We start from the raw sequence: 21,944 nt of genomic DNA, 5'->3' as shown, positions 1-21,944 counted from the left end.
TCTCTGTGCCCTGCATCTTCCTCCCTCATCCCAGGTATGTCTTCTTGCTCTGCAATGACTGCATCTGCAGCGGCTCGCTGGTCCTGTTGTGTCCACTCACTCCATGCGGGTGTGTGATATGATCCGACTATGCCATGCTTGCCCAAATGAGGCGATGTGTCTCGATGTTACTTCAGCACACGGCATTGAGCGACATCGCAGCCGCGCAGGATGCTATTACAGTCCATCCACTTTGAACGAGACGCCCTGGTTGGGTGAGGGCCGTCGTTGATTCCCGGGACCGAGGCTGTTAGTGCAAGGGGGTGATATTGCTCCGACTTGGCGTGCTTTGGGCGAGACCTAGCTTTGCCTGTGAACCGGAAAATAGGCGCTGCTCTTCTTCCAGGCGGGAGATATGACCCTGGGGCGATGGAATGCATGGCGTTGGTACTGGCGGTCATTCGAATACACTACTCTCGGCGAGATATTATCGAACACGAGACAGCCGAGACGTTTCACTACCCAGGGCGACTTGATACAGCCACGCTGGATCGATGCACACCCACCTTGAGCTTGGCAACTTCGTCGCTGTAGTCTCTCAGCAGCGACTTGCGCTGCGACTCGTCGAGCATCTTGAGTGCCCTCTCGTGGTGGTGCTGGATGCTCTGGGAGAAGCAAGGCAAGATAACGGAAGTGATTTCAGTCGTTGATCGAGTTCGTCTGCAGCTCAATATGCTCCGTTAATGCGAGAACATTGAGATGCCAGCGGACGCTGCGGCAATGTGCACTTGCGAGGAGATATCGTATACGTCATGTCCCAAGTCTCACCCGAAGCGTGGCATTCTCTTTCTTGAGCTCCTTGTTTTCGCTCCTCAAGGCAGATATATCTGTCGTTAGAGACTCGACAAGGCCAGCCGTCTGGATCTCGTCCAGATTCTTCCGCAGTATCAGATTCTGTTTGCGCTCAACGTCCAGATGCTTCCGCGACTTGTTATATAGCTCTTGAAGCTTCAGCGCCTGATAGTCGCGCAGATTGCCGAGGCTCTTGCTATCACCTGCGAGCAGGCGTTGGCCAGACAGCCGCTTCTCAAACTCCTGTTTTCAAACATATCCCGGAGTAATCGAGTGTGAGCCGGAACGGTGTGTTCGCGGTCAGAGATGAACACAAAGTCTATGTGCACTCGCAGAGTTACCTGTATGATCCGCTGTTTTAGTTCATTGTTCTCCACCATCACTCGCAGCTTCTTCCTCAACGAGTCGATTGTCGATGTCTGCGTTGAAATGCATGCGTGGGAGAAGGACAGAACGAAGCCATCAGGGCTTAATCGACTGCAAGTGACAACCGTACGCGGATAAGCAGCGACTACCTGGTCACGAATTGTATTCTGTTGACGTCATCGTTGCAGTTTCATCCCGACATGGGCATGTTGCGCCCAAGGGATTGAGATCGACGATCGAGTTAGTGTCTCGAGCTATGCGCAACTACCTCAAGCAGGATACGCCCACCTGGAGCTGCTCTGTCTGGCTTTTGAGTTGCTTGTTGGAGGACTCGAGCTGCAGAATTGTGGAAAGCAGTGCACTTTCCGATTGTGCATGGGCGCTCTCTGGCCGCGGCAGAGCATTGTCGGATGAGACAGACAGCGCTTTGGGAGCTGTCTGGGTCGAGGGTCTCGCCGCATCGTCCACCAAGATCGTCTCTGTGTTTCTTGGGATGCGATGTCCGCGGCTGGCTCGATTCGTATCCAGCGATGAGACAGAGGTGAACTCTTCGAGTGGAGACAGCGGTTCATGTTCGTTATTGACTGTGTCCATTCTCAATCGGAAGCAGCTGAGGAGGATGCCAATGTGCAAGCTTGGTGATGGGCGAGCAAGTTATGGAGGACACAAAGAGTGGTGATACTAGAGGACACACTGGCAGAGAGTTAGCGACAGTTGTATTCCGAGCAACGAGCTGGGAGAAGCCCGTGCTAACAACAAGATTGCCAGCGAGATTGCCAGCGAGATTGCCAGCGAGATTACCAGTATGAAACTCGGGTTCCGTCGGCAACAGTGGCGATAGAGGACTGGTTAGTCGCGACTTTAACATGCTGTGATAAAACGGAAGCTGGCTTGCTTGCACCCGCCCTGCCGCAGCCGACTTGGTCGGAACAATGGTCACCCGCCGCTGGAATGTTCGCCGGAAACTCTGTCCTCATTGGCATCGTGATCGCCAATCGGCCAGACGGTCTCGGCCAGCGAGCATTCTGCTTCGCTCGTATTGCTACACCGGGGGCGCCGACAGCGAGGTCCATTCAGAGCAGATGACGGGCGACTCTGCTTCTTTCCGGCGATCAACCTCCGGGGACTGTCCATGGACTCTCTCAGCCCAGGTTTCATGGCCGCACAGACTTGCTCGCTTTGACCGATCTGGTGATCACCGGCTGCGCAGGACAACTCTGTCGCCCTCGATATTTTGCATGCACTGATCCCCGGCAGAGCCTTCCAAAGAGCCGAATCGGTCAACCTCAGACGCACGGACCCAAAAAGGACGCTCATTGCTGGGAACAGACGACGAGACAGGAGGAGGGATCCTTGAACCAGGCCAAACAGCAACAGATTCAGACCGACATCGCCCACTCCGAAGGTCATCAGCCACGAGCACCAAAACACAACAGCAGGCGGCTGGCGATATTCTCTGTTCGAAAATGCTGAGATCCATGCTCGCACGGCTCCGGCCTATTGATTTGATCGTGCTCACGGCTACGGCCGTCATCGCCCTGACCTATGGTGCATACCAGCTCACCCAGCAGCGCAGGATCAGAGGCCGTCCCCCAAAGTCGCCATTCAAGCGGCCCAAGGGCCGAGAGACGAAAGGCGTCCCCTTCAAGAAGCCACGCAAGGGCAAGAAGAAAAGCTCGCTGCGGCCGCAGGGATTCCTTGGTCTCGGCCTCGGTATGAGCCGAGCACCACCACGACGATGAGTTGGCAAGCTGCCCCAACATCTTGGCGATCCTTGACTCGCCTTTGCCGTCCCTGACGACCCTGACAAGCCAAGGATGCATCATCGAACCACCGGCCGGGACTCTGCTGTGACATACTGTATGCAAAGATGCAAATATGCAAATATGCAAAGGCTGCAAAGGCTTGATCGTTGACAAACCCGTCGTAGACCCGGCTGCTTTCGTCCTCCCCCCCGCTCACAAGAGGGATTTACAGTCAATCCAATAAAAAACGGACACCCGTGATTTTGACGATTGATCAAATATTTTGTTACCAATACAATCGCGCGCTGGCCACTCGATTGCCAACCAGGACGGGAAACAATCTCACGGCTTGCTCACTGGGGCCTACGGAAGTTCGGCAGGCTGCAGGCCGCTGAAGCCAGAAAGTGACTGTCCCGTTTCTTTCTGGACCGACTGTATGTTGCGGATTCTCAATCAGTACACGACATCCTGCCAGTGCTGGCAGAAAATGCACTACTACAGCACAGATCGACGCTGTCAGGTCGAGTGGTGTGCCGCCAGGCCGTATGGCGGGAAGATTGCCGCTCTTTTTCCCTCTTGCTGGCCGGCGCCCACCAAGCTGCTCCAGGCGACTTGCAACGATTAACCCCCCGGCTGCACCGACTTCACCGTGCCCAGAGGTCTTCTCTCGACGCATGCCAAGATGCTCTCCAGTCCAGCAGATACGCTAGTTCGCCAAAACTCCAAAAGGCTCTCTCGATCCATGACCAAGACAATCGACGGCTCGGGTGGATGCTCTCTGGATTCCCAGCCGCTCGGCGGATCCGAAGGTGTGAACCACAGGCACTCTGCGAGCGCCGCGTCGGGAGGCCCTGCTGGCTATAACTTGCAAGAATACTACGAAACTGCGATCGATCACTACGATTCTGGGCTCGGTACCTACAGCGAATCGGACACTGTGAGAGATCCCACGCTGCAGCTGCTCTGCGACAATGAGGTTCTGTTCTATTCGCTTTGATTGTGTGTGCAGTCACTGGCCATATGCCCGAGCTGTTGCAGGGAGAGGAAGTGACCCGTGAATCAACACTCTGGTGTTGCACCGTCGAGTTCAGGTCGCACCATCGAGAGTGAATGCCTTCGATGGTGGCGATGAGGTGTCGGTAACAAGTTGGCCGAGCGCGTCTTGCTGAGGGCGGTTGGTATTGCGGCTTGCGAGTCACCGGAGCATTGACTGTTTGATGCCATCGTGTCGGCTCAGCAGGACGGATTCGGATTGCTGATGGATCGCATCAAGGCTGGAACGAACAGCACCAAGGTAAATGTCCTGCGTCCACTGGGGGCAGCCAATAGTATGCTGATTCGCCGTGATCCGGCATTCTCACGCTCCGCTCGTTCGCCTGCAGGAAGCAATCGGCTTTCTCAAGAAGCGCGCCGCCATCGAAGAGGAGTATGGCAAAGCGCTGATGAAGCTCTCCCAGGGCGCGCTGAGCCACAAGCTCGAGGGAAAAGGAGGGTGAGACCCGCATTTTGTGTGGATATGGACTGACGCTGCGAGCCAGCTCGGTCGGCTGTCTACGGGATGGTTAACATCTCGCCACTTCGGCCCCACATCGATCCCCGATAGAACGTATTCGGACTCGTGGGGCGATCTTTGCCGTATCCACGAAAACATGGCTTCCATTCGCCTGGATTTTTCCCAAAAGATCGCAGAGATTGCCGAGGACCTCTCGACACTCTGCAAAGATACAGAGCGAAGCCGAAAACAGGTGCGCTGGATGCATATGAAACGAAACCGACGATCTGTAGCATCATATCCCATGGCCCACGAGTCCGAATCCCAGCGCTGCATTATGGCTGCGGATAGTTCCGGTGCACTGGATTGCTGCAAACCGAATATGATTCACTGAGAACCGATGCTTTGCCAATCTAGCTCAAGGAGTCTGGATACAAGCAATGGAAAGCCGTTCAGGAGGTCGAAGTCAACCTCGAGAAATCCAAGGTCAAGTACGAGACCATGTCGGAGGACTGGGAGCGAGCAGTTATCCACCGCGAGCAGAATGAGTCTGCGTCAAGTGCAGGCGCGGGGGCTTTTGCCTATCCGTCCCAGAAGCGCTTGGGCCTGACCAAGAGTCTTTCGACGCCCATGGGGCTTTGGAAGCAAGCCCCGACCCCACAAAAGGTTTGGACCCACATGCGTCGAGGCGCGCGCTGTCTTTTAATGTTCGTATGTACCGCCTAGGAGCGGAGGCACCCCGTAAAGCCCCGCATAACCCGAGCTCCGACCGAACCAGCTCCAGAGGATCGAGGACGACGCGCGAACCAAGGCTGCCCTCGCCAATGAAAACTACAAGATACAACTGCAGCACGCAAATGCGATCCGATCCGCTTACTTCCAGAAACACCTCCCCCGCTTCATCAGGGTGAGATCGGATTGAATCGCGATGAAGCAAACACATGGCCATAACGTATTCGACTCACACGCCCGTACACTGCACTAGCTCCTCAAAGAAACCAATGATGAATGTGACTCGAGCCTCCGACGACAGTTGATCAAGTACGCGAACTGCCTGGAGAACTGCCTCATGACAGAAGCCACCAGTGTCAGTCCGCTGGACAAGCGTGAGTGCATTCGCATTGCTCCGAAACGATTGAGAGCTCGAGGATGCAAGGGGATGCAATTGGATGCCAGGGGATGCAATGGGGTGCGCTGAAGCCCATGGAGCCACAGAGGCTCTTGAGTACTGCGATCAGCTCGATGACGATGGCTGTTTTCTATCGACAGAGTCGCTTGGCCTCGTCAAAATTGTCGAGCGGGTCGACAACACACGCGACTTTGAGGAATACATGAACCAGTATCTCCAGCAAGGCAGACAGCAACCGATTCCACGCAAGGATCACGCATACACCCCATATCCCATGGTAGGATCATCAGTGTCTTGGGCCTGCGGAAGCAGGACCGTGTGGGTTCTGCGATATGAGTCAGCCCCGCTAATGTACCGCTTACTTGGGGCACGATAGTCTCCAACCATGATGTCAATCATTCATGCCAAACCTGTATTTGGAGTGGAGCTTAGTGTTCAGCTCGAGAGAGACGGCACCCAGGTGCCCACCATTGTGACCAAGTGTATCGATGCCGTTGAGAAATTTGGTATGAGGATGCAAGGCATCTACCGTGTCTCGGGCCTTTCGAGTTCGATTCAAAAGCTGCGAACACTGTTTGATCGAGGTAGGAGGTCCTGCATTCAGAGTTGGTCCACAAGTGGGCGTGTACTGCGAGAATGACGAGAGCCACGACAGAGGGAACTGCACAAGTCCAAATATGCCGTCAATTTTTCGACCAAAGTCGCCAGGCATTGCGTTTGGGATGAGACCACAGCTTGAATTGAGGTGCACTCACTCTCACACGCTCACACACGCTCACACACGCTCACACACACTCACTCACTCTCTCACTCACTTTGTCCAACTCAGACGCCGAGACAGTGAATCTCGAAGAATGGGCTCGTGATGTCCATGACATCACAGGCGTGCTCAAGCTCTATTTCCGTGAGCTCCCGGATTCCCTATTTCCAAAACTTATGTATCGCCCTCTCATCGAGGCTGCAAGTAAGTGCATACAGTGTCTGTGGTGATTGCACTAGCACGTTCGCCGAACAGCCAATGCAGCCTTAACCCTGCTTTCACTCCGGCTCCACGCAGAGATTGACGACGATCGCATGAGGTTGATTGCCGTCCATGAGCTGATAAACGATCTGCCGGACGCCAACTATGCGACCCTGCACGTCCTGATGGGACACCTTCATCGGTAAGGACTGCATGTCCAGGGCGCTTGCCGGATGTGGTGTTGCAACCGGACTCGTCTCATTTATGATCCTTCACACAGCGTTCAGGCCATGGAGCCTGACAACAAGATGAATGCCCAGAACCTCTCGATTGTGTGGGGACCCACACTAATCGATCCTCCCAGCGACTCAGTGCCGGATCCCTCTGAGCTGCGACTCCAGAGCCGTGTCGTTGAGGTGGTTCTCTCAAACTACGAACAGATATTTGATTGAACGGGAAGCATGGCCCCGTTGCATGTACAGCTTGTGGCCGAACGCCGTTTCCAAAGAAATGAGGCGCGGCCAAGCTCTGGGATTCGCTGCCAATGCCCCTTACGGCTGAATGTGAACACGGCTGGTCCTTCTTACAGCTTGCTTGGGATGAAACGGGTCCCAGAGTGCCTCTGACATCAGTTGCTGCGTGTTGCTGGTGATGGAGACACGGCCACAAGCAATTTGCCTGGAAAGGCATGATTGAGGGACACGTGACGGGTGCTTCGCTTGAGACTCCGCATGCCAGGATATCTTGCTGGGGCGGCTTTTGGGCCTGGTCTGCATCGGCTTTGCCTGGATCTGCAAAGCGCAACACACCGCCGGCTCTTGAGGGCGATCAAACACCCCAGCACAACCAACACAGCCAGTGCAGACGACGCACCTTGCCTTCGCCATGACCACCCCGTTGACCAGAGGCGGAATCCAGAGTATTCTATCCGCAGCACCAGGAACCCCAATGCCTGCTGGCGTTGTGGTCCAGCTCCTGTCGATCCGGAAGGCCGCCGCCTCTCAGACGCAGTCGATCGATCGCTACAGGTATGAAATTGCAGCAAAGGGCGTGTGCATCCTCACGCAGCGCAACGGTGCTGTGATCGTATCGACATGCTGAGCCTTACGCCTTCCCAATCTGACTGATCATGATGACCAGACTTTCGATCACCGATGGTGCTTCGGCGGGCGTTGGTAAGTGTTATCTCTTTTCAATCGATCCGGCACTGCAACTGGGCGCCAGCGAGGCAGCGGTTACTGATACACATTTTTGTAGGCATGCTGAGCACCCAGTTGAATTACATGATCGAGAGAGAGCTGATCTCCAAGGGTTCTATCTTGCGCCTCGACAAGATGGTTTGCAACAAGATCGGCGATAAAAAGTAGATTAAGCATGCCTTTGTTCATCTTACTCGTATGCACTTCTAAATGAGATGCTGTCGGGTGACAGAACGTGCGGATCCGTCTGACGCAGCCACGGCCAGGGGATGAGAGTGACTCACCGAATGCTTGATTTGCAGAATCATCATCATCATTGAGTGCCAGGCCCTTACGGCGCCTGGAGAAACGATCCCGCTGCAATACTACCCCGGTGCCATGGATGCTATGATGAACGACTCTCCGGCCAACCAAGGCGCAAGGCCAGTCCCTGTCTCGGCTCCAGTGGCAGCTTCGGCTTCGGCTTCGGCTCCGGCTCCGGCTCCGGTGCAGCGGGCACCTCCTGCAGCTGGTCCTATGGGCTATGACAATACGGGCAGCACCTTTGCTCAGCGGCCCAGACAACCACCTGCCCAAAAATTCCAGAGCAATGCAGTGTCGCATGGTCGTACCAATGACCCTGCCTTCCCGATCTCGAGCCTGAGCCCCTACCAAAACAGGTACGCCCAGACGACGCTGAATGCCAAGATCTGCGGATCCGCACGTTGAGCCAAGCCGCAGCGGGCCAGATACATGCACGTGCATCCGTTCACCTCGGTCGCAAAGCCGTTTCATGCCCGCTTGACGCTAATATGGTTGCATGTTCTGGACCCACGCTTGGTCATCGCAGATGGACCATCCGTGCTCGCGCTATTGACAAAGGCGATATTCGTTCCTGGAGCAAGAACGGAAAGCAAGGAACGCTCTTCAGCGTGACTTTTGTTGATGACTCGGTAAGGAAACACGCCATACGGGCCGACGACATTCGCCGTTTCTCTGAGTCAATCGATGCCGGGCGAGAGCAGGGCAGGGCGGAGCTTGGCTTTCAATTGACCAAAATATGCTGGGTTGGCATGATGTCAGGGCGAAATCAGAGCCACCGCGTTCTCGGAGCAAGCTGTCGCGTTCCATGCCAAGATTGAGGAAGGAAAGGTACACAGTCTATCTGTCTGTAGCAGTGCATGCGATAGCGAAGATATGCCGGGTGTACGCGATAGTGAGGATATGCCGGATAACTTGTGTTATATGCTGTGATCAATGGGGTGCTCTGTGGCGAACGATGATATCTGAATACGATCGACCATGTCCACAGGTTTATAATGTCTCCAAATGCACGGTCCGACCTGCCAAGAAGCAGTTCTCAACCGTGCAGAACGAATACGAGCTTTACATGGATTCAAACGCCATAGTTGATCTGGTAAAGATGGGCTGGAATTTGTCGGCGACGGCATCGCTCTAGTTGGGACCACGGAGTAGCTCGTCATGGGCAAGGCACAGCCAATAACCGTCATTATTCTCTTGCAGTGCACCGACAGCGTCGCTGTTCCGATCATCCGCCTAAATTTGGTCAAGCTCGGCGCGCTCAACAGTATCCAAAAGGACGGCATAGCGGGTACGGCATGACACCGACTCTCAGAGGGATTGAAAATAGCAATGTGTTTTTGGGCCCTTGCTGATACAGGCCATATGCAGATATCTTGGGAGTTGTCACAGACCTCGGCTCAGTGGCAACCATCACCTCGAAGAATAGCAACAAGGATGTGAGTGTAGCGCACCCTGTTGTTTCTTTATTGATCGCGACGTCCGGAGAAGGCGGGACTGTGCAGCTCATGAACCAGAGCTCGGCCTTTTCATTGAACAGATCACCAAGCGCGATATCACACTTGTGGACGACAGTGGATATTCCGTGCGCTGCACATTGTGGGGCCAGCAGGCCGAGGCCTTTTCTGCCAACCATGGCTCGGTTGTTCTCATCAAGGCAGCCAAAGTCAGCGATTGGGGCGGTATGTGTAGTCGGCAAACAGCCAAGTTTTTGCTTGATGCCGCCGGTGACACGGAGAGTGAACATTAACCTTGCTCCGTTGTGCTTCAGGCCGGACTCTGTCGGCTTCCTTCAATTCGACGATCATGGTCGATCCTAACATATCCGAGACAAGCGCTCTGCAAAGCTGGTATGCTTTGGAGGGCCAAGGCTTTTCTTTCAAATCCTACGATCACACGGCCGGAGCCTCAAGCTCGGGAAGTGATATCATCTCCGGCCGCTTGCAGACCTGCGAAGAGATCAAAGCAGCGGAGGCATCCATCTCGCAAGGCGTAAGTACTCTCTCACGACACATTCGCGCCCCTGCACAGCAGGCCTTCTGGCGTGCGGACAGCCCGAGACAATGATCGTATGATCTCGCGGTCCATGGCTAACACATACACACAGGATACACAGGGCGTGATCTTCGCGATCCAAGCGACAATTACCTTCATCAAAACCGACGGCAATGTCGGCTATCCTGCCTGTACGAAGCCAAGATGCAACAAGAAACTTACTACTGAAGGAGGAGACTGGAGATGCTCTGCCTGCAACGAGATCTATTCGGAGCCAACCTACAGGTGGGTTTGTCGTTTGACCAGACGCAGCCTTCAGATCCGGTCGTCCGAAGATGCGGCTGACTGACAACGTGATCTCTGAATCTATCGTGCTCCAGATATATCTTGCCCCTCACCGTGGCGGACTACACCGGCAACATGTGGGTGCAGGCGTTCAACGAGGTGGCCGTGCGCATCGTGGATCGATCGGCAAACGAACTCCAACAGGCCACCGTAAGCGATTCTGATTGGTGAAACTGACTGCAGCGGAGCCTGTTGAAGCGGACGGATGTATTAGTTCGTCCAGCTTGATGCTTTGAACCTGGGGCATCCGGGTCGTTTGTTTTCCCCCGCCATGACTTTCGTGTGTCGCTCTCGCGCATATTTGACCCTGCTTCCTCCAATGCTCCATTTGCCGGCTTCAGGTCGAAGAGCGCCCCAACCTCATTCGCTCGTCGATGTTCAAAACGTTCAACATGAAGATCCGGGCCAAGTCCGACGTGTATCAGGTAGGTTCGGCTTCCAAGCCACCCGCGTGTGTCTGATATAAATGCATGGCTGGGCTTCGACTGGGTGGGTGCGTATCAAGTAATGCCGTTTGCAGCACTAATGAATGTATCGGACCCGCTGCTTATGCAGGGCGAGACAAAGATCCGCTATGCAATCCAAAGCGCTGTCCCCCTCGACTATGCGAACGAGTCCAAGCGACTCTTGGGCGTCATCCGCACGCTCTTGTGAGTGGCAGCAGCTCATGCAGCGCTGCACCACGTTTCGGCGACCCTGGGCAGCTCCACCGATGCTTTGAAATCCCGTCGCTGCCGCTGTGCCCACCGGCATTGAGCTGAATGTTCCGTGGCAATTTGAATATGAACACGGCTGATCGACTCGAGTCCACTAAGGGTGATGCGGCAGGAGCGCTGTGCTCGTGGACAGCTTCGTTATCCAACGACGGCCTGTGCGGTCCAGCCTTGGTGAATGTCAGGCGGCCACCAACCGCACGCGATCACGAAAGCACCCAGAGATACACCGCATTCGGAGGAGCGTGAGACCCAGAGAGGAGCGTGGATACAAAAATCTATATTGTGAAGCGGGTGTGCCGCTATGCTCGCCGCTTCTTAGCTTTCTTGAGCTGACGGTCAAACTCAGACACGGGCGCACGACGTGTCTGGCCCTGACTCAGCGAAGAGATCATCTCGCCAGCATCGGCAAACTTGCGCTTGCCGGATTCGTACTGCTCGGAATGCTTGTTTCGCTTGCCGGCGGCACCGGACCCGAACACCTGGCGGTCTTGGCGCGAGACCGTTTGGTTCAAGCCCTGAAGGTCACGGAAGTCATCAAAGTTCTGGAGAAGCGGTAAGAGACGAATGAGTGGGCTGAGCATGATCCATATCCAGCCGAGCAACAGCAGCGCAGGGCCGAGTGGCGAACATACCCCAAGCTCGTCCTGGAACCGCAACGTGGCGCCTCTCTTCCGGAGGGCCCGCTCGAGTTTCTTTTCATCACGGGTCAGGTTCTTGCGGACAAAGTTGGCCTCTTCAAATTCCTCAATGTCTTTCCACCGTTGATCCAGTTCGCTTGACATGTCACGCGCGCCGTACCCCGTTCCCTCGGAGGTGATTTCTTCTGGGCGGCTATCGTACTGGGCAGTGATCTCCCGCATCAGCCGCGACTTTGAGGCTCGCTCCTTCATTTTCTCGGTCACCGCGAACTTGTTGCGCGGGCCGTCTTCATACGGCATGGGCGCAATGCGAGGGGGTTTGTAAACCTTGTCGGCATCGGCAATCATCTTGGCAATGTCCGCCGAGTCATCGTCCGCGGCTGGAAATCGAGCAATTGGGGCAAATGAGTCAGTCCAACGGAACAGAGAATGATCGCACTGTAGAGCCTGTCACACGACTCGGCCTTACCATCACCATCGCCCTGGACAAGATCTTGAGGATTTGGCTTGAACTGCAGTGGATTTTGAATGTCGGTTACTGCAGCGGGCTCTTCCGTCGATGACGACGCCTTCAGCAGCTTGTCGATTTGGTACTTGAGCTTCTGCTCGAGAGGCTTGATCCGCTCCATCACAATCCGAAGCTCGACAAGTTGGTCCACCACCGGATGGTCTTCGATGCGATGGCCATGGATCTTGAGGAGAAAGTAGTAGGACAGGTTTGTGATGTAGCTGAGCAGGCTGTGGAGCTTGACTTCGTATAGCGAGACGCCTTTGCTTGTCGGTAGGGAGCCATTTTTGATTCTAGATCGCAACGTGACCGCAGCAGATGCGAGAGCCATGTCAGCGAGATTGCTCATCGCTGCATCCAGCGCATACACAGAGCCAAGCTCATCAGCGAAACAGAATGCAACTCACTGTTTCATATGCAGAACCAGCCGCGATCGAATCTCGGCAGCCTTGGCTGTCAGCTCTCGAACGAGCTTGGGGAATTCTGCAGCATCTGCTTGTACAAGTTCAAGCACCTCGGCAGAGGACATATCTACACAACCAACGCAGTTCGTTTGGACGCCAATGGTGAGTCACTGCAGTAGACACGATGGTTGCTTGGGCACAGAGGGCTGGGGACTGGGGACTGGGTTTTGCATGGGGAGGATGTGTTGCAGACGGTCGATGCCTGGAGCGCAATCGGGACAAGGTCCCTGCAAACCAGGCAAATAGCACCCTTGCTGCTGTTTGATCTTCCATATCTAACCATTTATCCACACGTAGAGTGTCATGTGGGTAAAAACTAGGCCTGCCGCAGAGGCCTCCCGAGCGACCGTTTTCAAGGGTGCCTTCCTCAGGAAACGTGCGGCAAGATAGTGACTATGGGTGGCTGTTTGGCGCTCGTAGGCGCTCGAAAAGTCGCAGCTCATCGACAAGCGACGGTGCTAGAGAGGCACGAAGTGCAGCCAGCGGCCATCGCGGGCGAAATGGGGGGGGGCAGCCGAGTGCGATACAGGGGGGACACGGGTTGTTATTGATACGTACATACCCAGAGCCGCAGCGGACATGGCTGGCGATACGGCGAGCAGACGCAGTTGCGTGGGGCTGATGGAGCAGGCCGAGTCTACGGAGACGACAGGCCGCAGAAGCGTGTGGTGCTTGGGCGATCTGGGGCGGGCCGGGCGAACGAGGACAGACGGCCGCGGCGGCAGATATCGTGCACGGCGGCGCAACAAAAAAAAGTGCGTCCCGAAACGCACATATTGGGCTCATTGCGGATATGAAGTGGGCTGCGCACTGCGCAGGCGCCTGCGTGGCCACTCGACGGCCAGCCACGGGTGTCGCGCGCAGTCTCTGGGTGCAGGCACAGAACGCCGCACAGAACGCCGCACAGAACGCCGCACAGAACGCCGCACAGAACGCCGCACAGAACGCCATGGCCTGCGGCTTTGTCGCTGCTCGCAGTTGCGCTGCGTGGCGGCGCTTCTGTTTCCGATCGCCCAAAACCGTCGTCCCCAGCTGCTTCTGCACACCGCTGAATCGTACGATCCGCACGATCTCCCCAACCATGTCGCAGAGCCAGGCACTGCTTTCGATCATGCGCAACGGCCGCGCAGCCGCTCCGGCGATCCTGGGCCGATCATCGACGGTCGTGCGCCACATGTCGCTCTTCTCCAGAAAGAAACCCTCGCCTCCCGCACCCATCTTGCCACCCGGCGTCCCGACAGTCATCACCACCCTCAAGAACGGCATCAAGGTCGCCTCGGTCGAAACCCCTGGCCACTTTGTTTCCTTCGGCGCATACATCAACACTGGCACCCGGAACGAAACCATCGCCAATTCTGGATGCAGCCACATCTTAGATCGCATGACCTTCAAGGTAAGCCAACAGGCCTTTCCCAACGCAACCATGGGTGCGGGCTCTCCGCATGCGCCATTTGTCACTTTGGGACTGACGCCTGCCGGTTATACCTCCGCAACGACATGGCTAGAGCACCCGCGACTTCACAACTGAGCAACTCGTCCAGCAGCTCGAGGCGCTCGGCGGCAATATCTCGGCCCACAGCTCCAGAGACACCATCATGTACCAATCCTCGGTTTTCCGCCCGGACCTGCCAAAGGTTGTCAACATTGTCTCCCAAATCCTCCGGCATGCCAAGATCCTCCCCGAGGAGCTCGAGGACACGCGGATCACCACCATGTACGAGCTCGAGGACCTCCAGATGCGGCCCGAGATGATCCTGCCGGAGCATCTGCATCGTGTGGCCTTCCAGCACCCCGCACAGGACAACACCCACACCCTGGGCAACTCTCTCTTCTGCTCGCCCGAGCAGCTCAACAGTCTTACTCCGGAGGCCATCCGCAACTACAAGTCGACTTGGTATACCCCCGAGCGCATCACCTTTGCTGGTGTGGGCATGGAGCACCAGGCTCTTGTCGAGCTCATAGAGCAGCACTTTGGCGACATGTCGCCGGCATCGCCAGAAACCTTGGCCCTGCAAAACTCGCTTATCCGCCCCGCAGTCTATTCGGGCGGCATCGAGATCTTGGACACCTCCAGCAACCCTCCGCCGCCCAATCCGGACATCCCCGTGCTCACCAACGTGTACGTCGCCTTTGAGGCGCCGTCGCTCTACGATCCCGACGTCTATCCGCTGGCCATCTTGGCCAGCCTCATGGGCGGTGGCGGCTCCTTCAGCGCCGGTGGTCCAGGCAAGGGTATGTACACCCGGCTCTACACCCAAGTTCTGAACCGGTACCACTGGGTCGAGAACTGCAACACCGTCAACTACTCCTATGCCGATACGGGGCTCTTTGGCATCGCTGCGGCCGTGCCCCCTTTTGTCGAAGCCCACCGTGCGATCCTGCCCATCATCTGTGATCAAATGGTCCGCATGACCATGGACATTGGTCGCGAGGAGCTGTCGCGCGCCAAGAACCAGCTCAAGAGCAACCTGCTGATGAACTTGGAGATGCGTATGGTCGAGCTCGAGGATATCGGCAAGCAGGTAGTGCTGCAAGGCAAGCGCGTGGATGCAAGCGAAATGTGCCGCCGCATCGACAGTATCCAGGCCGCGGACATCAAGCGAGTCGCCCGCCGGGTTGTCCTGGGCGAGGACATTCGGTCGCCCCTCGATTTCGGCGACGACAACACTCGCCACTGGACCCGCACTGGCCAGGGTCAGCCCACTGTCGTTGTGCAGGGCCCTATCTTCGACAATGATCCGCTCCACAAAGCGTCCGAGACTCTACGCGACTGGCAGCTCGGTCGGTCTCAAGCGGCGTAAGGTTCGCTGCGGAGAGGTCGATGCCGTCGAAGAGAGTCGCCAGCCCTTCCGATTTCAGAGTCCATCTCCCAGGGAGCGATCGCCGGCACGCATTCCCCTTGCCCCTTGGGCCGAAGGTACAATAAACGACTAGACAGAATCACCCCCTCCCATCCCAAATCAGGACCTGGCCTGTGACGCTCTGACTGGCTGAGCCGAGGTCGTTGACCTATGGACTCGATCGGTTGACATGAACGAAATCGTTGTTTGGCGGCGATGTGCCTATCTGTCCGAAAAAATGCCAGCGAGCATCTCAACGAACGGATCTGTGACTGTGCAAATTCATCTCCAGTCGCGCGACCGACTGCATCATCAATCGCACAGCCGCAACCGCTTGTATGAGAAGGCACTTTGTGGTTGCGCCATCCTTGGCGCCTCCACCTGAAAAAAAATCTGTTGCTACATGAGCAGCAGTGGCTTCACATCAACAGCACATCAACAGCACATCAACAGCACATCGACAGCACATCGACAGCACGTCGACAGCTCATCAGCGTGCAGTCCTGTGCAGCCCTGTGCAGCTTGAGAGCTCGATTACGCCTCCGGGCCAAGGACAGTGACCTTGCGATCCAGGCCGCTTGTCACGATGTACTGGGCCTTGGATCCAAACTTGATTCCGGTCACGTTAGCGCTGTGGTTCGAGTAGTGCGCAACCTGGTCCCATTGCTTGACGACATAGACCCTGACGAAGGTAAAAGAGAGTGTCAGGCTCGGGGCTATGCGTGCGACGGGTACAGGCAAGCGAGCCTTCTGCGACGTGCCCAAACCAAACGGCAGCATTGTCGACAGCGCTGGCAGCATCAACGAGCGGTGGTAGCCCGACACGCACCTAGCGTCGTGGCCCGCGGCAACGCCCAGGAACTGACGGTTGTAGTCGAACTGAACGCGGTGGACTCCGCCCGTGTGGCCGTCGCTGACAGGAACCTCGATATCGTGCAGACTAGCAAGCTTGCGGAGATCCCAGAGCTTAACGACATTGTGGCCATCTGCAGCGGTCGCGAGGTAGTATCCGTTTTCCGAGAACGACAAGCTGGTGATCTGGCCCACGTGTCCCGTAAGGGCACCAACATTCGTTCGAGATTTGACGTCCCAGAGACGAACAACTGAGTCGCACGTGCCTGTGCCAAGAATCAAGCCATCGGGGTGGAGCTTGACAGAGCTGTATCCTGTTTTCAACAGAGTACAGTCAGTGTATATAGATCGAGGAGCCGTCGGTTCTGCCACAACCGCGTTGGCAGAAGAAGCCTGAAGGGCGATCGCCCTCGGCATGCATCGCGGCGTCAAAGCCCAGAGCGGGCGGCTCTCGTTCCAAACGCAATCGCTCCCTTGACCGGACGCCAAGGCGACAATGTCGGTGAACTGCAGCACTCACCCTTGGTCACCTCCTCGGATTCGACCTTGGCAACAACACGTCCTGTTTCAATCTCGCTGAAAGCCCAAGCCGAGTCCAGGCCCACCGAGACGAGGTAGTCGCCTGTGGCTTGCAGGCTGAGACCCGTCACCTCATCGCCGTGGGCTTTGAGGGTGTGCAGGGTAGCGGTCTTTGTCTTTGAGGTCGACGCGAGATCAACTTGGCAGATCTTGACCTGCTTGTCGGCACCAGCTGTGAAGAACATACCCGAGTGGCCGCCAAGGTTGTGCCATGCCACGTCGTTGATCTTCTTGGTGTGAGCCTTCATGTCGGCAACAACCTTTCCACTGTTTTTCTCGATAACGATCGAGTGTCCATCGCGGCCACCGGTAAGAATCCATTCACGCGGTACACCGGCGACCTCGTCTTCGAGCAGATCCAGCGCCAGAATTCCAGGGTTGGTCGACAATCCAAGGGAGGGGACTTCCAGGACAGGGCCGTACTTGCTGAGCTGCTCGGCCGTGGCCAGATCGGCAGGAGCCTTGCGCTTGCGTCGTGTGTTCTGCAGCCTGGGCGGGAACCAAGGACAACGCACAAACAGTCAGAGGAGCACAGCAACGCTGCATGCTTCTGCCACGCTCTCGGCAGGTCATGAAGGTCAAGCATTCGACATACGATTGGGATTTTTCGGTCATCTTGTCCTGGATCGCTTTGCTGATACCGTCATCCTGATCGATCTCCATTGCTTGCGGTTGAGCGGGCTCGGAGGTCTGGACGGCCGCTGAGTCGCCCAGGGTGGCCTTGATGGTGGCCAAGGCAGCCCGGGCCTCGTCACGCTCCTTCGCCAGACGGGCGATCACTCGCTTGGCGGCATCGTTTTCATAGAGAGCGTTCGAGAGCTCCTGGCGGACTTGGTGATACTGCTGTTTGAGCTGATGTGTCTCGAGCATCACCGAGTCCCACTCGCTCTGGAATAGCGATAGCAGCGCCGGGACAGAGTTCAGCGTGGGCGGGCGCGGCTTGACGTACTTGGAATCTGTTGGTTGCGGAGAAGGCGTACGAATGAGCCAGCTTCTCTATTGAGATAAAGAGATGTCTATTCAAAGTCTGATCTCAAGTAGATATGTCGTGATCGTGGCTCACCCTGCTTCAGACTGATCAGATCATCTTCGGTCAAGGCGTCGCCTGTAATCGGATCCTTGCCGTTATCGGCGATGTACTTGATGATCAGTCGCCTCTCAAACACATTTCCCGTCTTCTTCGAGACCACGGGCTCGGAGGGCACTTCTCCAGAGACTGGTGGGCAGGCGAGAGTGGTCGCGCCATGGAAGAAAATGGCGCCGATCGGTTTGATTGCCGTGAGATGGCGAGGATAAGCGTTTGGGAGAAGGGAGGCGAGTCAGCGGCAAGATCAGAAACCAGGTCCGGGTGACGCACCAATGCGAAGAGCGCAGTGTCAATTGGATAATATTGACTGCTTCCCGCAACATCGTCCAAGGCACTGCTGGCTCGGAGGTGAGGGGATGCTGCCGGCCTTTTGCATCCGGACCCAGGGTGGCCGTTTGGTGCTGGCGCAGATCGCCGACAAGACCCAGCAGCACGGCAGCGACGACCAGTCTGCATCCAACGGCCGTCCTCTCAACGCCGAGACGAGGAAGCCACATCCATACTTGAGCAAAACATGTCGGCCGGTGGCAGCGTCGGAGAACCAGTGGCGGCAGCGATGCGGGTGCGGCTGAAACAGAGGTCGCGGCCAGAGGAGACGGAGCAGAAACCCGAGATCTCGATTGGAGAACAGCAGCTTTCTTGAGTCCAACACGTGACCGGCATTGGAACCACAACCCGCCCTGCGTGTATTGGGTGCTTGGCCACATCGCAGAGCTATATCGCAGAGGCACATCGCAGAGGCACACCTCAGAGGCACATCGCCATGACAATAGAGACCACGCTGCGGCCAGGACGCACGATCGGCGACAGCTGCACATCCAGAAAACACCGCTGTATTGGTCGGCAAACTCCCGCGCCGCACTAGAACTTGAACTCCTTGTACGACTTTTTGGTCTCCTTCTTGGAGCCCTCCATCTTCTTGCGCTTCTGAGACTGCTTCTGGGCGTGCTCGGCCACCATGTCGGAAAAGTCTTCCTGGCCGCGCTCGTTGCGGTCTCTCTCGGCGCCCTCCTCGTATCTCTTGCGCAAGACTTCTTCATCGAGCCCCTCCTCAAAGTCCTCGGGATTCAGCGCGACTTCAACGCCAGCCGGATTGGCGTGCTTGCGCTTCAAGCCAGCGCCCTTGGCCGTCGTGGGCACAGTTTCGACAACCGCACTCGAGGCGACGGCGCTCGCGCTGGTGAGGTCGTAGATGTGCTGGCTGCCCATGAAGCCGCGGATGGACGTTTGTTTTTCGGGAATGACTTTGTAGAGCTCCTTGGGCTCCTCGTCCACCCGGCTGCGGAGCCGACAACCAGATAGCGCGGTATAGTCAGCAGGGTTGATCCAGAAAGCGGGAACACTGTAAAATCAGGCTCCATATGGCCATGCCGAGACTGGATCCGCAACCCAAACCATACCTCTTGCGAAGCTCGATGACATCGGGTGTCTCCATGCCACTGGGCACGCTCGACAGGCCACTCGGAGTTTCGAGTCCGCTCTCGAGCTGCTCGTTATCTTCGTCAGACGCGTTCTCTTCCTCCTCTTCTTCCTCCTGCTCCTCTTCTTCTTCATATTCCTCCTCTGAATCAAGCTCGCCCCAGAGCTTGCGTACAACTGGCGCTGTGTGCTATAGAATGAGAAGCAGCAGTGTAGTATCGCGTTGCGGTCGGGTTAATGCATCGGCAAGCCAAACTATGTTTTGCGGAGCTCGACTACGACCGTTCATATCGGAGCCGCAATGCCCCAAACAACAAAGCTGGCGGATGCAAGTCGGAGACACCGACTGAAATGTACCTCAACAGGGGCCTCCTGGACCATGATGCCAAAGACGTCTCCATAGAGCGGGCGACCGAACTCGTCGACTGGAGGTTTGCCCCAGCCGCCTGGGTGGTAGCCCCACTGTGCACCCTCCGGGATCGGGGCATTGAGACCTGGAATCTTGATGTTGGGGTAGCTTGGCGGCGGCCCGTAGCGCTGCATGTTGATCAACCACGGCGGGGGAGCCAGTGGCGGTATATTCAGAGCGGTCCGCAGTTCTTCGCTCAGGTTACCGGGCTTTTTCAGCTTCAGCTTGGTCTCGAACTCCTTGCCTTCATAATACCTGTGGGTGGGAGCAGCATACCACATCAGCGGGATCAGCCAATTCAAGCTGCCTCAGACTTTGCCTCTGCCTCTGCCTCTGTCCGTGCAACAAGTCCACATACAGGTCGCCATGGTGTGACAGCTTTGGCTTGGTTTGCCACCGGAAGAAGGCGTCGTGCAGCTTTTGGTAATCAATGTCGAGCTTGCCCATCTTTGGCTGGACGCGCTCGCGGGTCTTGCTCTTGAGCTTGGCTGCGTCCTCCTTTTCCTTGACTGCCGATCGAATCTCCATGATGCCAGTTTGCTTGATGAAATCTGAGTAGGAAGCGAGTCCGACGCACGGAAACCATCAGGAGAGCGCCAAGGTTGGAGACGGGCAATAACACGACAGCGGACACAGGGGATCTCGGCATAGTGTTGGATGCGCCAGCAGTCGGATCCAGATGAGCAGGCACATCCGTAACTCACCCGGGAGCTCAAACGCTGCCTTTTCAATACCACGCTTCCCCTGCAGATATTTCCGCTTCTGCTGCCAGTGCTGTGGAACGGGCACGCTATTGCGGTAGGCCTTGAGATGGGCCAGCAGCACAGGATCGGCGGCAGTTACATCGACCCACTGCACCGTGCCAGTGACGATGAGAAAGACGATGTTAGTTCCGGTCGTGCCGCTATGCAACAGCCGTCCCGCGTTTGCAGGGGCCCCAGATCAACAAACCTCGACGACTTCGGGCTTCTTGACCAGCTGCTTCAGCTCCGCAACGCTCAGACGGCTGGCCTTCTTCAGCCGTCTCTTGCTGGATTTTTTGGTTTCCGAGTCCGAGCCAAGATCTTCGTCGTCGCTGTCGGCGTCTTTGCTCTCCTTCTTGGCCTCGGCCAGGTTCATTTCGGTGTCCTCGTCTGCGGGTGCTGCGGATGACTTTGGCGCATCGAGCTCGCCGCCCTCACGAGCGGCAAACTTTTGAAAAACGGATGCAAATGCCTCCAGGGAGGGGTCGCTGAGTTCGGGCATAGCTTCGGGCACATACTCGATCTCAACATCGTCGGTCATCTGAGAAGCGAGGGAAGCGAAGCAGATCGCAACGAGGAGTGACATGGACCCATTAGAACAGCGGCCTCATGGTGCCCCATGCACTGGCAAATGCAAATGCCACTCTGTGGATTTGACAGAGAGTAAGGAGGCATACGTCAGAGTGGACGCCAGCCCTATCGATCGGTTTCCAGCTTACATTCGCATCGGCCGAGTCGGCATCGGCAGTCTCGGACGAATCCTTTGCGCCCTTCTTCTTCTTTCGCCGCCGCTTCTTCTTGTCATTCTTTGTGCTGGCATTTTGCTCGGCCAAGCTGGACTCTAGCGCCAGAGCCAGGACCTGTTCGAGGCGCTCGATCAGAATGAGTCGGTTGCCTTCGGCAGAGTGTCCCAGAGCCAGAAGCTTTTGCCGGATCTGGGCGTCACTCATGGTTGTCACGCCGGTGGATGCGGCCATGCTGGGCGTTCGGGGTGCTGCGGGGCTGTTGAGGACGATGATGCTGCGCGCAATCGGGGCTCCGGGCTGCCGGTCAATCGATCGATCGATCGGTGTCGGATGGTGGAGCGTGAAGCAGAGCTGGGCTCGGGGTGCGGGCTGGAGCGAATCCTGTTCGTCGTCAAGGCAAGATCGTGAATCTCGGGAGCGGGGGCTGGAGCAGGCGCGACCGGCGACTCGTGTGTGTGTGTGTGCGGGGAATGAAATTCATTCTGGGCCGATATCGGGAGCATCATGAGAGCGGCTGAAGCACCATCTCGTCATAACACACAGTCGTTGCACGATGCAGTTGCTGCCGACTCTGTTAGTG

General features: G+C 56.5%; 8 protein-coding genes across 8 annotated transcripts; 4 read left to right on the top strand and 4 right to left on the bottom strand.

Moving 5' to 3' along the window:
- Nucleotides 1-55: 55 nt before the first annotated feature.
- On the bottom strand, nt 56-1,812 carry BJ171DRAFT_492985 (uncharacterized protein). The gene is made up of 6 exons (XM_053109868.1): nt 1,486-1,812; nt 1,347-1,364; nt 1,173-1,250; nt 808-1,074; nt 546-644; nt 56-400 (listed from the first exon to the last, which is right to left on the bottom strand). Exons 1-6 carry the CDS (start codon nt 1,789-1,791, stop codon nt 290-292), a joined length of 879 nt encoding a protein of 292 aa, XP_052969621.1. The 5' UTR covers nt 1,792-1,812; the 3' UTR covers nt 56-289.
- An 851-nt stretch (nt 1,813-2,663) lies between these two features.
- BJ171DRAFT_565848 (uncharacterized protein) lies at nt 2,664-3,210 on the top strand (the record flags this gene model as incomplete). Its single annotated transcript, XM_053113373.1, has 2 exons — nt 2,664-2,910; nt 3,009-3,210. 2 exons carry the CDS (start codon nt 2,664-2,666, stop codon nt 3,104-3,106), a joined length of 345 nt encoding a protein of 114 aa, XP_052969620.1. The 3' UTR covers nt 3,107-3,210.
- A 321-nt stretch (nt 3,211-3,531) lies between these two features.
- On the top strand, nt 3,532-7,113 carry BJ171DRAFT_277295 (Rho GTPase activation protein). Its single transcript, XM_053106864.1, has 12 exons — nt 3,532-3,918; nt 4,180-4,236; nt 4,325-4,434; nt 4,546-4,687; nt 4,852-5,100; nt 5,213-5,341; nt 5,420-5,540; nt 5,704-5,840; nt 5,940-6,147; nt 6,393-6,527; nt 6,621-6,726; nt 6,805-7,113. The coding sequence occupies exons 1-12, from the start codon at nt 3,625-3,627 to the stop codon at nt 6,974-6,976; spliced, it is 1,860 nt and encodes a 619-aa protein (XP_052969619.1). The 5' UTR covers nt 3,532-3,624; the 3' UTR covers nt 6,977-7,113.
- Nucleotides 7,114-7,291: 178 nt separating this feature from the next.
- On the top strand, nt 7,292-11,168 carry BJ171DRAFT_439195 (uncharacterized protein). The gene is made up of 15 exons (XM_053108020.1): nt 7,292-7,552; nt 7,665-7,699; nt 7,782-7,887; nt 8,026-8,382; nt 8,553-8,655; nt 8,786-8,854; nt 9,015-9,119; nt 9,227-9,314; nt 9,395-9,462; nt 9,564-9,705; nt 9,795-10,015; nt 10,131-10,303; nt 10,399-10,513; nt 10,705-10,788; nt 10,919-11,168. Exons 1-15 carry the CDS (start codon nt 7,410-7,412, stop codon nt 11,015-11,017), a joined length of 1,908 nt encoding a protein of 635 aa, XP_052969618.1. The 5' UTR covers nt 7,292-7,409; the 3' UTR covers nt 11,018-11,168.
- A 168-nt stretch (nt 11,169-11,336) lies between these two features.
- Nucleotides 11,337-13,011, bottom strand: BJ171DRAFT_277270 (Sas10/Utp3/C1D family-domain-containing protein). The gene is made up of 4 exons (XM_053106863.1): nt 12,633-13,011; nt 12,187-12,518; nt 11,712-12,097; nt 11,337-11,621 (listed from the first exon to the last, which is right to left on the bottom strand). The coding sequence occupies exons 1-4, from the start codon at nt 12,752-12,754 to the stop codon at nt 11,379-11,381; spliced, it is 1,083 nt and encodes a 360-aa protein (XP_052969617.1). The 5' UTR covers nt 12,755-13,011; the 3' UTR covers nt 11,337-11,378.
- An 852-nt stretch (nt 13,012-13,863) lies between these two features.
- Nucleotides 13,864-15,490, top strand: BJ171DRAFT_420725 (Metalloenzyme, LuxS/M16 peptidase-like protein; the record flags this gene model as incomplete). The annotated part of the gene is made up of 2 exons (XM_053107444.1): nt 13,864-14,082; nt 14,195-15,490. The coding sequence occupies 2 exons, from the start codon at nt 13,864-13,866 to the stop codon at nt 15,488-15,490; spliced, it is 1,515 nt and encodes a 504-aa protein (XP_052969616.1).
- A 498-nt stretch (nt 15,491-15,988) lies between these two features.
- On the bottom strand, nt 15,989-18,563 carry BJ171DRAFT_638207 (WD40-repeat-containing domain protein; the record flags this gene model as incomplete). The annotated part of the gene is made up of 6 exons (XM_053115737.1): nt 15,989-16,211; nt 16,359-16,695; nt 16,902-17,449; nt 17,556-17,916; nt 18,024-18,176; nt 18,551-18,563. The coding sequence occupies 6 exons, from the start codon at nt 18,561-18,563 to the stop codon at nt 16,064-16,066; spliced, it is 1,560 nt and encodes a 519-aa protein (XP_052969615.1). The 3' UTR covers nt 15,989-16,063.
- A 102-nt stretch (nt 18,564-18,665) lies between these two features.
- BJ171DRAFT_439184 (uncharacterized protein) lies at nt 18,666-21,821 on the bottom strand. The gene is made up of 7 exons (XM_053108019.1): nt 21,338-21,821; nt 20,827-21,159; nt 20,580-20,727; nt 20,234-20,426; nt 19,824-20,130; nt 19,448-19,656; nt 18,666-19,326 (listed from the first exon to the last, which is right to left on the bottom strand). Exons 1-7 carry the CDS (start codon nt 21,593-21,595, stop codon nt 18,909-18,911), a joined length of 1,866 nt encoding a protein of 621 aa, XP_052969614.1. The 5' UTR covers nt 21,596-21,821; the 3' UTR covers nt 18,666-18,908.
- Between the last annotated feature and the right edge of the window lie 123 nt (nt 21,822-21,944).

Source organism: Polychytrium aggregatum, assembly GCF_025602895.1.
Source record: "Polychytrium aggregatum strain JEL109 chromosome Unknown BJ171scaffold_7, whole genome shotgun sequence".
Classification (NCBI taxonomy): domain Eukaryota; kingdom Fungi; phylum Chytridiomycota; class Chytridiomycetes; order Polychytriales; genus Polychytrium; species Polychytrium aggregatum.
This window is presented reverse-complemented; position numbering and strand designations above follow the sequence as displayed.

What these genes read in the sequence shown, in the direction of transcription:
- BJ171DRAFT_492985 (XM_053109868.1), bottom strand. Translation starts at nt 1,791, where the DNA reads ATGGACACAGTCAATAACGAACATGAACCGCTGTCTCCACTCGAAGAG. An exon ending in TAAAACAGCGGATCATACAG is followed by an intron (nt 1,075 to 1,172) that starts GTAACTCTGCGA and finishes GTTTGAAAACAG; the next exon opens with GAGTTTGAGAAGCGGCTGTC. An exon ending in ACGAAGTTGCCAAGCTCAAG is followed by an intron (nt 401 to 545) that starts GTGGGTGTGCAT and finishes CCATCGCCCCAG; the next exon opens with GGTCATATCTCCCGCCTGGA.
- BJ171DRAFT_277295 (XM_053106864.1), top strand. Translation starts at nt 3,625, where the DNA reads ATGCTCTCCAGTCCAGCAGATACGCTAGTTCGCCAAAACTCCAAAAGG. An exon ending in CAGAGCGAAGCCGAAAACAG is followed by an intron (nt 4,688 to 4,851) that starts GTGCGCTGGATG and finishes TTGCCAATCTAG; the next exon opens with CTCAAGGAGTCTGGATACAA. An exon ending in ACCTCCCCCGCTTCATCAGG is followed by an intron (nt 5,342 to 5,419) that starts GTGAGATCGGAT and finishes ACACTGCACTAG; the next exon opens with CTCCTCAAAGAAACCAATGA.
- BJ171DRAFT_439195 (XM_053108020.1), top strand. Translation starts at nt 7,410, where the DNA reads ATGACCACCCCGTTGACCAGAGGCGGAATCCAGAGTATTCTATCCGCA. An exon ending in CAAACGCCATAGTTGATCTG is followed by an intron (nt 9,120 to 9,226) that starts GTAAAGATGGGC and finishes ATTCTCTTGCAG; the next exon opens with TGCACCGACAGCGTCGCTGT. An exon ending in CCAAGTCCGACGTGTATCAG is followed by an intron (nt 10,789 to 10,918) that starts GTAGGTTCGGCT and finishes CTGCTTATGCAG; the next exon opens with GGCGAGACAAAGATCCGCTA.
- BJ171DRAFT_277270 (XM_053106863.1), bottom strand. Translation starts at nt 12,754, where the DNA reads ATGTCCTCTGCCGAGGTGCTTGAACTTGTACAAGCAGATGCTGCAGAA. An exon ending in CTGGTTCTGCATATGAAACA is followed by an intron (nt 12,519 to 12,632) that starts GTGAGTTGCATT and finishes GTTGCGATCTAG; the next exon opens with AATCAAAAATGGCTCCCTAC. An exon ending in TGTCCAGGGCGATGGTGATG is followed by an intron (nt 12,098 to 12,186) that starts GTAAGGCCGAGT and finishes CTCGATTTCCAG; the next exon opens with CCGCGGACGATGACTCGGCG.
- BJ171DRAFT_439184 (XM_053108019.1), bottom strand. Translation starts at nt 21,595, where the DNA reads ATGGCCGCATCCACCGGCGTGACAACCATGAGTGACGCCCAGATCCGG. An exon ending in CTGTCACACCATGGCGACCT is followed by an intron (nt 20,131 to 20,233) that starts GTATGTGGACTT and finishes TCCCACCCACAG; the next exon opens with GTATTATGAAGGCAAGGAGT. An exon ending in GTCATCGAGCTTCGCAAGAG is followed by an intron (nt 19,327 to 19,447) that starts GTATGGTTTGGG and finishes TCGGCTCCGCAG; the next exon opens with CCGGGTGGACGAGGAGCCCA.